This window comes from Colletes latitarsis, chromosome 8 (genome assembly GCF_051014445.1).
Source record: "Colletes latitarsis isolate SP2378_abdomen chromosome 8, iyColLati1, whole genome shotgun sequence".
Lineage (NCBI taxonomy): Eukaryota > Metazoa > Arthropoda > Insecta > Hymenoptera > Colletidae > Colletes > Colletes latitarsis.
In genome coordinates this window covers 19,106,035-19,123,111 of record NC_135141.1, presented here as the reverse complement: position 1 = coordinate 19,123,111, position 17,077 = coordinate 19,106,035, and the positions used below count along the sequence as shown (strand labels likewise).

The following is a 17,077-nucleotide window of genomic DNA, read 5'->3' as shown; positions in this document are numbered from 1 at the left end:
ATGTGTACGTGTAGATGTTGTCCATAAACAGATAGTAACACAGAATTCCTTTACACAAACTCTACGAATAGATTTATGTAGGTTATGATCACATTTTCTTGGATATCGATACAATAGACAGGAAAAGGATTGTATAGAGCGTTGAAGTCTTTCGATTGGTGGAATGACATAGGGTGATTTCCAATTGGTAGAATATCGCGTCGTTTCACTTTACCAATCGAACGTCTGGTGGCGCCATAAGTCCAACGTGACCTCGCGACAGCTTTTTTGCTGTCCATTTAAAGTTGACAAAGGAAAATTATTTACATTTAAAAAAAAAAAAATAAGAAATATTGACAGCAAAAGTCAAAACGAATTGTTTGAATCTGCATTATCGTAATACATATGTACACACTGAAAAGTTAATTTAAATACATTTTGGAGGAACACATTCCTTCCGTTTCTTTTCGAAATTTTCGTGCCCCAGGAAGTTAGGGTTACGCAAGCACGTTCGTGTGCCCTTTGTACCGTATTGAGCGTGAAATTAACTTACGCAGCACGTGCATCATTAAATGGAAAATAACGCGACTACGGACGCTAAAGGATAAAACCATTTTGTCTTTCTCTGCTCCCCGCCAGAGCTCGCTCAGTAATTTCGAGAATTTCCGGTCTACGTTAACTATTAATTAACCGCGACGAAGTTAACGACGCGATAGCGACGTGAAACTCGTTGACGTCGCGTGTGAAAACCAAGATGGATCGAATTTTAGTAGAATAATAAATAACGAATAAAGCTCTCTGCTTATGTAATTAAATAGTTATTCAGATAAATTTGAGCAATTGAATTACTGTAAACGATGTAGGTAATAAATGAAATTATAGAAACGTGTCATGGAGAAAGTATCAGCATTGATTTAGAAGGTTCAAGGAAAGCGAATATAACCTCAAATGAAGGGAAAGGCCCATCGCGGACTAGAAAGTCGAGATTAAATCAGATTCGAAGAATCCAGCAGCCAAGTTTAAAATATCATCATCGACTGACCGTACGGGCTTGCGCGAAATAGGAAAAGTGAGGAGAAAAGATATTTGAATTCTTTCGCACGCTCTCAATGACGAACAACTTTCCTTCGAAACCAGTTACATGCTTCTTACAAATATCTGACGTTTGAAAAATAGAAATGGAACCGATAAACGAGGTCAGCGCGTGTACCGTTCGAAACAATTAGAATATCGTATTTATAAGATGGGCTCTGAAGTACTGAAGAGTTATATGCGCAGGTACGTGTGCGCAGGACTATTACGAGACAAAGGTCACGTGACTCTGGGCGCCATATTGCGTGGATGTCAACACACAACTTTCAAAAGTAAAGAGAACATTTTGTTGAAAGAAGTCTTTTTACATTCTTATTTTAATAACATTACAATCGTATTAATTTACTAAACTTTATGAACTATTTTATATTCTCGATAAAAAGGCAACCCTCCTACCCTTTGACCTTAACACACCCTCGTCTCAAGGTTCATGCAATGCGACGTAAGGTCACGCGCCACCCATGTCGCATTTAATCGATGCTATCATTTTCAGATGAAACGCGATCTCTAAATAAGTTTAGACTTTGCGGCGACACTTTCAGAGCGGCCATCATAAACAGACATACCGTTCGCTCCCAAGTATTAATAAATCTGTTCTTCAAATCGACTTGACCTTAATATCTATCAAAAATATATTTTTTTTTTGTTATTTATATGTTACACGAGACGAGTCGAATTCTACTACGCGAGATTTTATAAGCAGTTATAAATGAGACGCAAAACAATAGCTGGTTTAAATCGGACGTCTGTTACGAGATATCCTTGCTTCCGCTTTTAAAGACGTCCTTCGTGGTTTCTCAGGCGCAGTGGCGTAACGAGCAAAGGCGCCACACGCCACGTGCCCGGGCATTATGCAAAAGCGACGCGACTACTACGAATAATACTGTACTAAGAATAATTCTTCGAACAGACCTTCAACTATATACTGTTCCAAACGTTATATAGATTCTTTGGCGAGGGAGAATCGCCATCAGGCGTTTTCATGGTTCTCGCAAGTAAATTGGCTACGACGGAAGTAGATCGATAAAACGAAATAGTAGCTATGCGTTTCATGTATCATGCGGTCCAAATAAAGTATTGCGAGCTGTTTTCTCAGAAACCAATGAAGATATCGACTTCGTTTCTCATCAGATTAAACGATCTGGCGGGGGCTAATCTTTTCACGAGCAACAAACTATTTTGATGGACTACCACATGGCACGTTTCATTACTTCGGGTTCTCTTATTTCGTGCCAAGTGATGAAACACGAAACAGCGTCCTATAAACTTTGCGTGGTATTTATTATTTTCTTCGTCGAACATAGTATGATTAAATTCTTGTTTTAAATACTTTTTAGGTGAAAATAGAACAGGTAACCCTCCTATAACATGGTAGACAGGTTCCTAAAAAATGCCGTGCTGTGTGAAACCGTATTATATGAGGCCCAGAGCCAGTACAAAAGGGAGTTACGTTTCGAAAATTTTTTTAAAATGTATTTTTTTTTAATTCTACATAAGCAACTTAATTTTTATGAAAAATATAAATATATGTATAACACAAAACAAAAAAATATTATTTTAATTTAACGCAACCTTAATTTAATAAATTATAATTTGTTTATATTTTTTCATGTAAAGCCACTAGTTCATTATTTCTTCGCGTCATTATTTTAAGATAATTTAGTTTCTTAGTTTCTAAATTATCTTAAATCTCATGTTATCCAGTGCTGTAGAAGTACAATGTTGTACAAAGGTTTTCGCAATTTTCTTATAGTGTTATAGCGAAACCGTGTTGTAGGAGGGCTACTTGTATATGATTTAACAATACGTAAAACGATAGTGTGCAAATTCTAAAAATGAAACTAAATATCGTGATATTAATATTAATCAGTTTCAGTAGATGTTGCTTTATTTTGATTTCTTTTACTAAAATTTCGTAAACAAGGAAGGAAGGACTTACCCATGGCGAGAAAGGCTCTCGGTGGCAGGTTGCACGGATGTGGTAACGGACATGTTGTTTTGGTGAGTTACAACTGAAACAGAAAGAGGAGAAAAATCAATTATTGGAATCGAGGAATCCCAGAAAGAGTTTCAGGTAAACAAGATCCGAGCTGGGAATCCCCCCGACGACGAGATATATCTCATAGTCGATGGACACGCGTAGTATGTATATGGCACACGATGGCGCGAACTACGAAGGACATCCGCGTAATAAGTTTCACCGTGCATCTCACCTTGGCACGAAACGAGCACTGTTACTTTCTCCGCGAAAGAAAGCCGCGCCACGATTGCAGGACACGCTCTGAATCTGTTATTTTGACGAATCGAAGTCACTTCAACGTAACAGATTGTGTAATCCCGATAGGACACTGAGAAGAGGCTTCTTCATTGATCGAGTACCAAACTATCGTGGTTCTTATAGTTTGTATTTGTAAATACGAATCATTGGAAGATTTTGTACGATTTTTTTTTTTAAACAAGTAAATGTAACCTTTAATATGAGATAATCATAGATACTGGAGGGAAAGTGACGTATAAGGCTCGAAGAACCGACAAGGAATATCGTACAATTGACAATCTTCAAGTTTGATAAAATTTATGACATAGAAACGTACATAGTTCGTTTTCCATTTGTGACAAGATAGGGTAAGAAGTGGAGCAAAAAATACAAGAAGCAATTCCATTAAAAGCAAAAAGATATAGCAATTATATGTATTAAGATGGAGATCGTTTGCATCGAGACGAAGGTCGATTTAAAGCAAAAAATAAGCACGAATGCGAATGGTTAATGGTACGGGAAATATGTAGATTCGCATCGAAACGAGATTAATAGTTTCTTTTTATCGAATGATATTCATGCACAAGAGGCGAATACCGTCTTTAAGATTGAAAGTTAAAATATAAACTTTGGGATTAGTTTAAGCTAAACAAAAAACGAAATTAGATATCTATGGAAATTGTAAAACCATGAGAAATAATTTTTGATTAGCTGGTTCTCATCTCACGAATATTAATATCAGCTGGTGGAAAAAACTCGGCGTTTAATATTTTTCCATGCTTTATCTGTGCATCAAATTTCATAAAAATCGGAGATTGTGAATTGGGTGATGTTCCTTGTCAGTCGAGATATGTAGGTGAAATTTGATCTCTGTTATCTCTCATGCTTGCTCGCCTTTGCAGATATCGGGACCGAGTGTAAGGAACGGTGAGCGCAAGCGAGAAAGAACGAGATACAGTTACACGCTCGAGCATTTCTAGGGAATTGCAGGGCTATTTTTACGACCACTTTTTAGGGGGAAAAAGTTACAACCAACCGTTTAAATACTGTACTAAATTTTTATATGTGGACACTATTATAGAATTATTTAAACATTTCATAAATTGCTGTTTGTTATCATATAGTTACAAAAATGTTTATTTTTAAACCCAAGAAAAAACTATTAGTTCATCGTCCTGGCATGTAACTTCTTTGTAAATACGTAACCGCGACTGATTAATATTTCATGTTCAAATGCGTGAATCATTTCTGTAATTAATATAAGATAAGGCAACTTCAGATTTCTCGTATTCTTTATATTTCTTTGTCAAAGGCAGTGCTTGATATCGTGTACTAGTTTCCCACCTTGCTTTTCTTTTCTAAGAATACCATCAAGGCTTTCGCGTGACTTCGTGATAATGAAACCCCGTTACAAATTGCCAATGTGTCAATGATAAAATCCTTGATATCCTCTCACGACCTTGAATCGATAGAATGTTTTATAATTACCGTTATAATTCACATTCACAAACACAAAATACGTGTTAAAATTAATTTAATATTCGAACGATTTACTAATACGAATAACTATGATTTGAGATTTTCAATTTGCACAGAGGCCACCATAGATCGTACATATAAATAAAGAATTCTTTTTAAATACAGGGTGTTCGGTCACCCCTGGAAAAAATTTTAATGGCAGATTCTAGAGGCCAAAATAAGACGAAAATCAAGAATATCAATTTCTTGACTGAGCCCTCGTTAAAAAGTTATTAACAATTAAATTAAAAAATTTCAAATCGATCTAAAAAAATTATTTTCAGTTGCAAGAGCCAATTACAATCATTTTTGGTTATTACACATATCCTCGAAATCTTAGGCATTTTCGAGAAAAAAATTCCTTACCGAAAATCTAATTAGGCGCCTAAATTCGACGAAAACCAAAAATATTAAATCGTTCTGGAAAAATTATTTTTGGTTACGGGGGTCAATTACAATCATTTTTGGTCATTACACATATCCCCGAAATCCTACGCACTTTCGAGAAAAAAATTCCTTACCGAAAATCTAATTAGGCGCCTAAATTTTTCGACGAAAACAAAAAATTTCAAATTGTTCTGGAAAAATTATTTTCGGTTTCGGGGGTCAATTACAATTATTTTTGGTGAATAGACATACCCCCGAATTCCTAGCCATTTTCTAGAAAAAAATTCGAAAATGTGTGAAATTTTACGATGAAAAAAAAAATTTCAAATCGTTCTGGAAAAATTATTTTTGATTTCGGGGGTCAATTACAATCATTTTTGGTGAATAGACATACCCCCGAATTCCTAGCCACTTTCTAGAAAAAAATTCGAAAATGTGTGAAATTTTATGATGAAAAAAAAAATTTCAAATCGTTCTGGAAAAATTATTTTTGGTTACGGGGGTCAATTGCAATCATTTTTGGTGAATAGACGTACCCCCGAAATCTTGCGCATTTTCGAGAAAAAAATTCAGTACTGGCGAAACTTTAAACGTTAATAACTTTTTAACGAAGCCTGAATAAGCAAATTGATATTCTTGATTTTCATCTTATTTTGGCCTCTAAAATCCCCTATTAAAATTTTTCTCAGGGGTGGCCGAACACCTTGTATAATACACGTTTCACAGAACGAAGAATAAAATATCTTTTGTTCGACAATAAATATACGGTTCCAATTTTAAAGTATAATTTCTGGAATTTTTATTCATGAAGAGCTATTATTCGTTTCGATCCCACTAATAGAAAGAAAGCGAACGGAGAACAAAGCGGGATATTTATTCGCCAGATTATCTCGTCAGCGGCGCAACACCATGAAACGTAATTCTAAAGGCAGGATGAAACGTTTACGTAACGGGCTGCAATTTCATTGGTAAAAGAAAAAATTAGGTGCAGCCTCAATTTGCACAACTAAATGCAATCGAGCGCAACCACACGGGCTCGAAAATAAATGCAATTCCCATTAGCCGTCGACGACCTAATTTCCTCTGGTACCGTTTCTGTGCGTTTGCTCGTCGAACGATGAACCTCAGAATTATTACCTAACATCGCCATTTACGAGTATTACGATCATTGGTAATGACATTGGTTACGAACACACTGATATTTTCTATTTTTCGTTCTAATACAAATACGTAGAAATGGACAGTACAGAAATATTTGATTTTTTTTTTGGTAATTTTTAAAATACCGAAAAGTGTTTTTCTCCAATATGATACTTTTAAGTGCTTCAGGGAAACGCGGGATAAATATTATACACGTGAAAATGACTGTATTATTCACGGGAAAATCGATAAAGTAATTTTAGCACGGACAGTAATCCACGTGACAGTTGTACAAACAAATTAGAAATATTGGAGGGAAAATTAGCTACTTTCGTTCGACGATGTTTTTCGACAACAGTGTCCACGTGGTCGTTGATTCTGGATGAAATTAGAGCGGGAGGATAACCAAGAGTCGACGAAGCGCCAACAAGGAGGACACGAATAAGGGATATATTTTCTCACGTGTCTCTGCATTGCTTCTGAAAGCATGCATTAGTAATACAATCGTAAAAATAGACTATTCTAAAGATACACGGATTATTTTTAACGCCGCGCATAAAACGAATATTGTTCTATAGTCCACGTTCGTTAAGTTTTCATGTACAGACGTATCTGAATCGATTAAACCGAAGGCTTTTTATAGACCATTGTCCTTAACGGTTACAACCACAAAATATAATCATTAAACCTCTGCTTTTCCAATAGAATTCGTCTCGGTCGCTGAGACGCGACCTTGAATTCAACTACAAAACGGAAAATTGTATCGATCTTATCAAATTTACTTCGGCTCGGCCAGTCAATGGATTTTCAATACCTGGTGCGCCTCGTTCAAAGCATTTCCATGCAAAAAGCTCAATCGTGGGTGAAATTTTCAATGAAGCCTTATTATGACGCGATCTAAATAAATATGACGTCAAACAAGACGATGACGTAGTTGATAGATTACCTATAACTTTGATGACGCTCTTGGGATCTGATAGAAAATTTCATTTTAAACTCTTAAAAGAAACATTACTGAATTTAGCGATCTTTTATTTTAATAAAACACAGCTAATATTATACCCGTCCATTAAATTGATGACGCTCTTGGGATCTGACAACTTCATTTTAAATTTTTAAAAGAAACCTTAAGCGATCTTTGATTTTAATAAAATATAACTAATATTTTACACGTCCATTAAATTGTATTAATAAAAATTTAGAGTTTGAATAACTTTGATGACGCTCTTGGGATTAGATAGAAAATTTCATTTTAAATTATTAAAAGGAATATTACTTAATTTAGGGATCTTTTATTTTGATAAAATACATTATACTCTTCCATTAAATTGTATTAATAAAAATTTAGAGCTTGAATAACTTTGATAACGCTATTGGGATTTGACAGAGAATTTCATTTTAAATTTTTAAAAGAAACATTAAGCGATCTTTGATTTTAATCAAACATAGCTAATATTTTACACGTCCATTAAACTGTATTAATAAAAATTTAAAGTTTGAATACCTTTGATGACGCTCTTGGGATTAGACAGAAAATTTCATTTTAAATTATTAAAAGGAACATTACTTAATTTAACGATCTTTTATTTTGATAAAACACAGCTAATATTATACCCGTTCATTAAATTGATGACGCTCTTGGGATCTGACAACTTCATTTTAAATATTTAAAAGAAACCTTAAGCGATCTTTGATTTTAATAAAACATAGCTAATATTGTACCCGTCCATTAAATTGTATTAATAAAAATTTAAAGTTTCAATACCTTTGGGATCAGACAGAAAATGTCATTTTAAATTATTAAAGGGAACATTACTTAATTTAACGATCTTTTATTTTGATAAAACACAGCTAATATTTTACCCGTCCATTAAATTATATTAATAAAAATTTAATGTTTGAATATCTGTGATGACGCTCTTGGGATATGACATAAAATTTCATTTTAAATTTTTAAAAGAAACATTAAGCGATCTTTGATTTTAATAAAACATAGCTAATATTTTACACATTCATTAAATTGTATTAGTAAAAATTTAAAGTTTCAATACCTTTGGGATCAGACAGAAAATTTCATTCTAAATTCTTAGACAAAACATTACTGAATTTAGCGATTTTTTATTTTATTCAAACGCAGCTAATATTTTACCCGTGCATTAAATTGTATTAATAAAAATTTAAAGTTTGAATAACTTTGATGCCGCTCTTAGGATCTGACAAAGAATTTCATTTAAAATTTTTAAAAGAAACATTAAGCGATCTTTGATTTTAATAAAACATAGCTAATATTTCACACATCCATTAAATTGTATTAATAAAAATTTTTAATTTGAATACCTTTGATAACGCTCTTGGGATCTGACAGAGAATTTCATTTTAAATTTTTAAAAGAAACCTTAAGTGATCTTTGATTTTAATAAAACGTAGCTAATATTTTACCTGTCCAGTAAATTGTATTAATAAAAATTTCAAGTTTGAATGAAAGTCGTGTAATTTAACAAATTGTCAATATTTTTCATGGCCTGAGTTAGGTCTCGAATCTAAGAAAACAATATGTAGGGGTCGACTAGCAAAGTATGGTCTGCTTACAGCGCGAAAGGGTTGAACTGACGAGCGAGCATCCGACGACTTTTGCACCTTTTGCTTCCGTCGCGCGACGAGCTACCAAGATTAGCTTTCGAGATGCGTTCGCCTCTTTCGGTTCTGTCAGTTTACAAGGAAAACGGGTTCGCAAACCGTTGGCAAGAATCCCGAGACGGTTAGGCGAGTCCACGTGATCCCGTATTTTTATTCTGTCGCAGCACGAGAATAGAAGAGCGTTAAGAAAGGGGTATGCCAGTGGCGAATAGTATGCGCGTATGGACCAAAGTAGTCTGAGGTCGGAGAGTCTATGTTCGGGCCATGGCGCGTCCTCCTCAAGTGCGAAACTATATGGTGATTCTATTTAACCTTTAATACCGACGTATCCGGTCTGGTACGTTTGACCCTCTGCCCCCTACGTCCGTGAATAATCGATATTTTTCATCTTTAACCCTGGGAGGTTGTATCTCGTCGAGCCTGAGAGTCCTAGGATCATTGGACCCCGAACCCCGAAACAAAGAAAATTAACCAGGGACGAATCTACCCATGAAGCTAACAAAGGCCTTCCGGGGCACTCTTAGCACCCCCTCCCCAAGCAAGTGATTCCTTGTTCGTTTATATTTTAATTCAATTATAATAACGATACGTCTTTTAACATTCGAACGTGGATATGTTTAAAGAATATTCGAATAATCCATAATGTATTTCAGATACATTGTAATAAAATTCATATCGATGTGCTGAGACAGTCGGTATTTATGCGTAACCTTTATGCACAAGACTACGAGTACGTATATTAAGCGATCTGAATTCGTATCCATCTCCAATTCCAATGTATTTTAAGTCCACGCGATGCGTGCATGCGCTCGAAAGTGGAACGTGAGCACGAAGCAAATAATCTGGGGTCACGGTACAAATGACTAAACTCGAGATATTTAAAACCATGAAAACGGTATTAAATCGCGTAAATTACGTTCCGCAGTGGATTATAAAACAAGAATCGTAACTCGTGGTAACTGTCGGTAAAAATTGCGATCCGATCGGGAACAGGATAATTCTTGCGATCGCGAGCCAAACAAATCTCGCTCACAAAAAAAAAACTACTCCAACATTCGATGGAGTGCACTCGTTTTAATGGATTTTATTCAAAGCTTTTACCAGGCTCGAGTGCAATAACGTGAAAGCTCTGAATTACAACTGGAAATGTTCTTTCAGTGAAAAAAGAAAGGTAAAATATTTGAAAGTACACTATCAAAAAAATATATTGAAATAAAAAAATGAATCTATACGTAAAATACAATTTTCTTTTACGATTCTTCATTTTTGAGATGCACTGGCTTATACAAATTTTTTAATAATCCTACGATTGATATTTCGATCGAAATATTTTTTCCGAAGAAATTTCGTACGCGACAGACTGGAAGCGGGTGTGTATTTTATGGATGGATAGTGGCGACGCTACTTTCCACTCGTCTCGAGTGCGTACAGGGCTAACCTAAATGCGTGACCCGCGAGGAACTCTTCACCCTCGTCGTCTGGTAGCAGCAGCGTATATTTTACCGATTCCCCGTGGGGCTTGAAACGAGGCCAACAACCCTCGAGGTCGTGACAGTCTCTCTGGAGATGCGGGGGTGAATTCGAGATATCGATCGACCTCGCCAACTACTCTGACAAACTCCCACGCGGATGCGTGGCTACAACCAAAGCGGAATCAGGTCGCCTCAACTGCAGGACGTGGACGGAAATACGGAAAATCCTATTTCGCCTTGATGGGAGTTGTGCGTTTTCCTATTCGCGCAAAGATGCACACGCGTGTCCTCTATTTTCGCGGTTAATTCTGGTTGCGCCATATTTCGAAACACGCTGCAAATGCAATCTTGCTATTCTTGCTTCGATATCGTGCATTCTTGCTTTTTTAAGGTTACGCAATGCTCTGTATTCGATTCTGTGTATCGATAGTACAAATTTTAATAACTCTATCATAATATATTCAAAATGTCGCGATTACTAAATTATATTTCTTAAAATACCGCGAATAAAAATAACGTAGAAAATAGTTTAAAGCGGCCACAAGTATTTTAATATTTAACATGGAGAACCAACGATCAAGTAAAACAACCATTACAGGCATCGGCGTTAAACTTTGACGATCCTCACGTGATGGGAAAATGTACGGTATGTCGAGTGACCTTATGTAATTGAAATGTTTGATTCGTCGTGAAGCAACGACATTGCAAGGACCTTCGATTGCATAATATCCAAGCAACGCGGAGTATGACAGCAAAGCAGTTTCCTTTTTAAGTAACACTAAATACGGCAACAGCATTAAAGCTGCAACTCCGAAAGGAATCGAAACTTTCACGTAAAAACGTTTGGCGCTATAATTGCTACCTTCGTAAGAAATTAGCAACAAGTGAATACCAATTTTTGAATTTCTATCGATAAACTCTTCTTTGAAATTGAAATATTAATAAACCTACTGCATTTGTAAGTTTAAATCCTATTATTCTTACATTTTGAATGAAGACCGCGTTCAATCAAAATAAATATCAACCATGCGCAAAGCTCGTAATTTAAAACTGTTGCCCGCAGTGTCGCATTGCCGTGAATTTACCATCGTAAAATATTTACGAAGCACTTAAAACAAAATACCGCTACACGCGAGGTCAATCCACCTGGTGTGTTGTTGCGTTTAATGCGACCAACACGAAAATGTTTGCAACCGACATGCATGAGCGAAACGGCCAAGAATGCAGCGAAGCGTTAATAAGATTGAGAAATTAAAATTCCGTCTCTGGAATTCGACGTTGTACAACTAGCGTAACGGGTTTTCGAGTCCTTACACAAACAAACGTTGTAATTATCGTCGAGGTATGACCTCGTTTGTTGAGCATCGACGTCTTCGTAAATTTAAACCACTCACCGTGTGCCCGTTTGTAAATCGAAGCGTATACCACGGTTATTTCAAACTCTCAAATCGTACCAACGACCGATAAAACTTGCCCGTTTCTGACAGCTACTAAAATTTACAACGCGAGAGCTGCGTCAAAGTTTTTCCCATTAATTGGATATCTAACCAAAGCGGGGAAACGTTATCGATAAACGTTATTGCTACACCGTCGCGTCTAGAACACTTCCAACGGCGACAAGGTTCTTGATCGTCGACGCAAACGGTCAAAACCTCGGTCGATGGCTCCCGACCGTTGGGCGTCAGTACGAAGTTACCAACCTGAAGTTAGTCACGCGACTCGACGGTCGAGAGTATTGATTCCCACGCTCCGTTTGCTTCTTCGCTCTCTATGCATGCGTTGCTATTACAGGTTCTTTTACGAAACGTAAAAACTACCCTGCTACGTTCCCAAGATCCAGACTTTCCAGCTCTCGATTCGAAGAAACATTACCAACGGCGTTCGATGCGAAAGAAAACCCTCCCGAGCTAACCATGCTTTCTCGTAGTGGAAGGCATGGTGAAAGCATGGGTAAGCGACGTTCCAATGCAGAGTTCGAAGAAGAACGTCAAGGGATCCACTGGCTTCGTTGCAGGCATCGCATCGAGAAACACTTTTATTTTCGCTACCTTTGATCGTTCGTATCCGACGAATTCGTGCACACTTTTCGTGAACACAATGCGTCGAGGAGCGATGCTTGCAACGCGCGCACGGTTATAAGTTATATTTGCAACTTACGTTTCGCAGTAATCCTCGAAAACTGGACGGCAGTAGGAGCACAACAGAGTCGCACTGTCTTTCACTGGTTTTCGAACTTCGATTTAGTCGTCGGGAAGTACGAAGACGTCGAATCTCGGACAAGAGTATAACGGAGTTTTGGCTCGAATCTTCGATACGAATGAGAAAACGTCGAACAAACCACCACCAACGTCTCGAGTCTGACTGAAGCTTACCGCGGCAGCGCTCCGGCCTTTTATAACCGCGGTGTGGGTTGGGCAGCGTGGTAGTGGTCGCTGGGCGAGGGGGCGGACGGGTGGGGGGAAGAGGAAAGTCGAGGCAGAAAACCCCATCTGCGCAACCGACTGGAATCGTGTGCGTGAGCGTATATCGCGCATCTCTGTGTGCGTGTACGAGGAACACAGGGGCAGGGATTCTCCGCGCGTGGCGCCGCATGTTACAGGCACATGTTGATAAATAAATAACGCGTGGCTGGAGCGATAACGGTCCTTATCACGGATAAATTCCAGACTCCCAATATCCATCCACGGCGCACGAAATTTTACTCATTTTTGCATTTCTCCGAAACGAGCTGCAACGCCCCAGTAAACAAAAGGTAATCGCGCTCCCGGGCATCGTAAACTCGGATTCGGGCCGCGTCCCTTGGACAGGAATCGGTACAATAATGCACGATTAACTTTCAAAGAGAATGGCTATGACAGGAGAAACGACATTAAAATAATTTGAAACAAAACAAACGGTTATGTGTGAATATCTTACGGTCGTTTCTAATTCTAAAAATTAACGATTTAATAATAATTCTAATAATTCTATACTTTTTGCAGTATGATGCTTTTAAGTGCTTCAGAGAAAATGCCTAATGCAAATACGTAGAAATGAACGGTACAGAAATATTTGATTAATTTTCAGAAGATTTAGAACCGAATCCGAACGTTGCTTGGCAAAGAGAATGGTTATGACAGGGGAAACGACATTAAAGTAATTTGAAACAAAACAAACGGTTATGTGTGAATATCTCACGGTCGTTACTAATTCTAAAAATTAACGATTTAATAATAATTCTAATAATTTTATACTTCTTGCAGTATGATACTTTCAAGTGCTTCAGAGAAAACGCTTAATGCAAATACGTAGAAATGAACGGTATAGAAATATTTGATTAATTTTCAGAAGATTTAGAACCGAATCCGAACGTTGCTTGGCAAAGAGAATGGTTATGACAGGGGAAACGACATTAAAGTAATTTGAAACAAAACAAACGATCATGTGTGAATATCTCACGGTCGTTTCTAATTCTAAAAATTAACGATTTAATAATAATTCTAATAATTCTATACTTCTTGCAGTATGATGCTTTTAAGTGCTTCAGAGAAAACGCCTACTGTAAATACGTAGAAATGAACGGTACAGAAATATTTGATTAATTTTCAGAAGATTTAGAACCGAATCCGAACGTTGCTTGGCAAAGAGAATGGTTATGACAGGGGAAACGACATTAAAGTAATTTGAAACAAAACAAACGGTTATGTGTGAGTATCTCACGGTCGTTTCTAATTCTAAAAATTAACGATTTAATAATAATTCTAATAATTCTATACTTTTTGCAGTATGATACTTTCAAGTGCTTCAGAGGAAACGCCTAATGCAAATACGTAGAAATGCACGGTACAGAAATATTTGATTAATTTTCAGAAGATTTAGAACCGAATCCGAACGTTGCTTGGCAAAGAGAATGGTTATGACAGGGGAAACGATATTAAAGTAATTTGAAACAAAACAAACGGTTATGTGTGAATATCTTACGGTCGTTTCTAATTTTTAAAATTAACGATTTAATGGGTGGTAAAACTGAAGTCGCAAAGGAAGAATTGGGGTGTGGTTAGCGAGGGATTGGTCATTCGTAGCTGTAGGAAGGGATTGTGAAAAATGTGTGACTGCGTGTAAGGCAGGTCAAGGAAAGTATATCTGAAAGAAAACAGGCAAAGGCTTCAGGGCGGTCCCACGGAGGCCCTTAAATTTATGGTCGTCGTGACTCGTTCATCGAAGTAAGGAATCTGTCGAATTTGAAGTGTTGCCTCGCACACGGTCGTCTTTCATCCTTAAAAAAACATTCTCAGAGCTAAGAAATGCGCCCATCTGACCGAGAGTTTATGGCGCAAGGAGGTGGATGAAATTTGATCATTCTTATCTTTCCCTCCAAGGGAGCAACGTTTATTTTCATAAAATTCTGTAAACTTATTGTTAGAAATAGACTCTATGGCAAACTGTAATCCGTTCTTTTTATCGATTCTCCGTAACTCTGCGTGACTTTGATTGACATAATGGATAAATACAAACGTACAGCGACAGACTAAGTTTTTGTTCCTTCGATATGAGATATAAGTATTATCATTCTATAAATCAAATACTAGTTTTTATATAATCGGTATGAAATATAGTTATTTATCTTTTATTTGTTATCGATTCAGATACATATTGAAGTCATATATCAATTATCTATATTTTTTAAGTCTGATTTAATCCTGTTATCAATATGTAACGATTGTGGTATTAAACTATTTTATAATTTTTCGGGTACGGTTGAAGGTTCGCGTAAAAGTCAGTTGAAGCTTTTTAAACGAGACTGAGTTTAAAAATATTCATTATTCGTATTTTCTTTGGATGGGGCCCCACAAATTCCATTTTGTGCTGGGCACCATGAATGTAGAACGCGACATGCAACTGAATACCGAAGCATCTCCCACGCAACGGGATGTAAAAACCCCAGGAAATGAAAGGCGACTGTCACGTATACACACACCCCACCGAATTATGCGGAGAGAAAGAAAAGCGTGGACTTATCTTTAACGCTGAAATGTCACCGTCCTCCGTGTTACATTCATAAGCGGACATACGTCAAGTCACCTTTGCAGATTAGAGTGGACAGAGATTCTCAGCTCAGATGTAATAACGTTTATCTATTGATTTTCCGTCGTTTAACTGCATTTCCGCAAACCGACGAGAAACAATATTTCCAGAAATATATCAGGTACAATATTCACGGTGTATTTCTAAGAACGAAAGGAATCTGAATAATACGTATGAGAAATTTTTTTTACTCTACTTTTTTATGTAAAATACTTTTCGACCAAAACATTTTCTTTCCTCGTAAGTCTGTTTCGGTATACTACAGTATGCTCAAACATTGTCCTGTTGATAAATCATTCAATTTATAATACTGTTTTAAGATTCGGAGAACGGAAGTATTTATTACGCACGTGATACGGAGTTATTTTTTTTTTTGTTACCGAGCATTGTTAAGCAAATTTACGTATTACATAGGATGTTTACTTTAATGTTGAGCATCGAGAATGTTCCTGCTTTTATCAAAAATACGAAAAAAAATCTAAAAATACACGTTTCACGGTAGAATACACCATCGAACGGAGATGACTCGATAGTTCGTGAACCTGCTGGAACGAAATATAAAAAGTGATACGGATCGACGAAAGGTTAAGGGCTAATTTTAATTCGAGTTTAGTGACACCGGTGTGCACATTGTGGTACGGAGTCGCGAAAATGAAATCTCTAAAAATAACCGTTCGATTTATTTATATGCTTCCTAAACAGACCAACCGGTTATGAATAGTTCGCGCATCCTTCGCAGAATGACGCGTTACCTCGAAGCGATCGGATATAATGGTGGTGCCTCGCACGTTTACGAACTACAGATATAAAAATGCAGAAGTCGGGAAGTGTGCAGGCATAACAAACGTCAATTGCTTCGGCTTGATTCGCAATCGATGACATATCCGTGATAGGCATTGAACCAAACAGCGAACAATCCCAATGGAGTCGGTAAGTGTTCTCAATCAGCGGCGATTTTAATGAGCGGAGGGCAATAAAAATATGTCTACCGTGTCCACGCTTGCTTACTAATTTTTTCCAGGTGAAAGCACCAAGGACACGCGCAGGCCATTAATTTTGTCTAAATGGAACAATTTATCTTTCTAATGAATGTTTGTAACACAAATAGCGTATAGTTTAAGGTCATTAAAAGACAATGGAAGACAAATATTTTGTTCCAATGGACTAATTTGTCAACTTTTAATTTTGGTTGACATTATACACGCAATACTGTAAGAAAAATTATTAATAGACGTGAAATGACCCACCAGGGAAATGTGTGCTAAATTAAACCGACAAACATAGTAATAATAAATTATTTCTGCTCTTCGTATAGTTACATATATTTGTGAAAATTATATCATCGACATAGGCGAATGGTTTGCATAAAATATGCAGCCATCAAAGTGTTAATCACATTAAAGCTACTATGATGGAAAGATGCAAATGTGTTATTTACACTATAAATTTTTCTATGTATTTGATTATAAACAATTACAAGAAAAAAATATTCTTTTCAAAATGGTTACAGCAAATTCACAGATTTAAATCT

At 36.7% G+C, this 17,077-nt stretch overlaps 1 protein-coding gene across 2 annotated transcripts in view; it reads right to left on the bottom strand.

Moving 5' to 3' along the window:
• Pino (protein pinocchio) overlaps nucleotides 1-17,077 on the bottom strand; it is a 116,960-nt gene that overhangs the window by 14,454 nt on the left and 85,429 nt on the right. The window contains exons 1-2 of one of the 2 annotated variants that reach the window (XM_076770921.1): nucleotides 12,640-12,861; nucleotides 3,011-3,083 (exon numbers count right to left, since the gene is read on the bottom strand). In XM_076770921.1, coding sequence (XP_076627036.1) covers nucleotides 3,011-3,063 — 53 coding nt within the window. In that variant the 5' untranslated portion in view covers nucleotides 3,064-3,083; nucleotides 12,640-12,861. Of the gene's footprint in view, nucleotides 1-3,010; nucleotides 3,084-12,639; nucleotides 12,862-17,077 lie in introns of those variants that run through there. The other variant, XM_076770919.1, reaches the window with a different exon arrangement.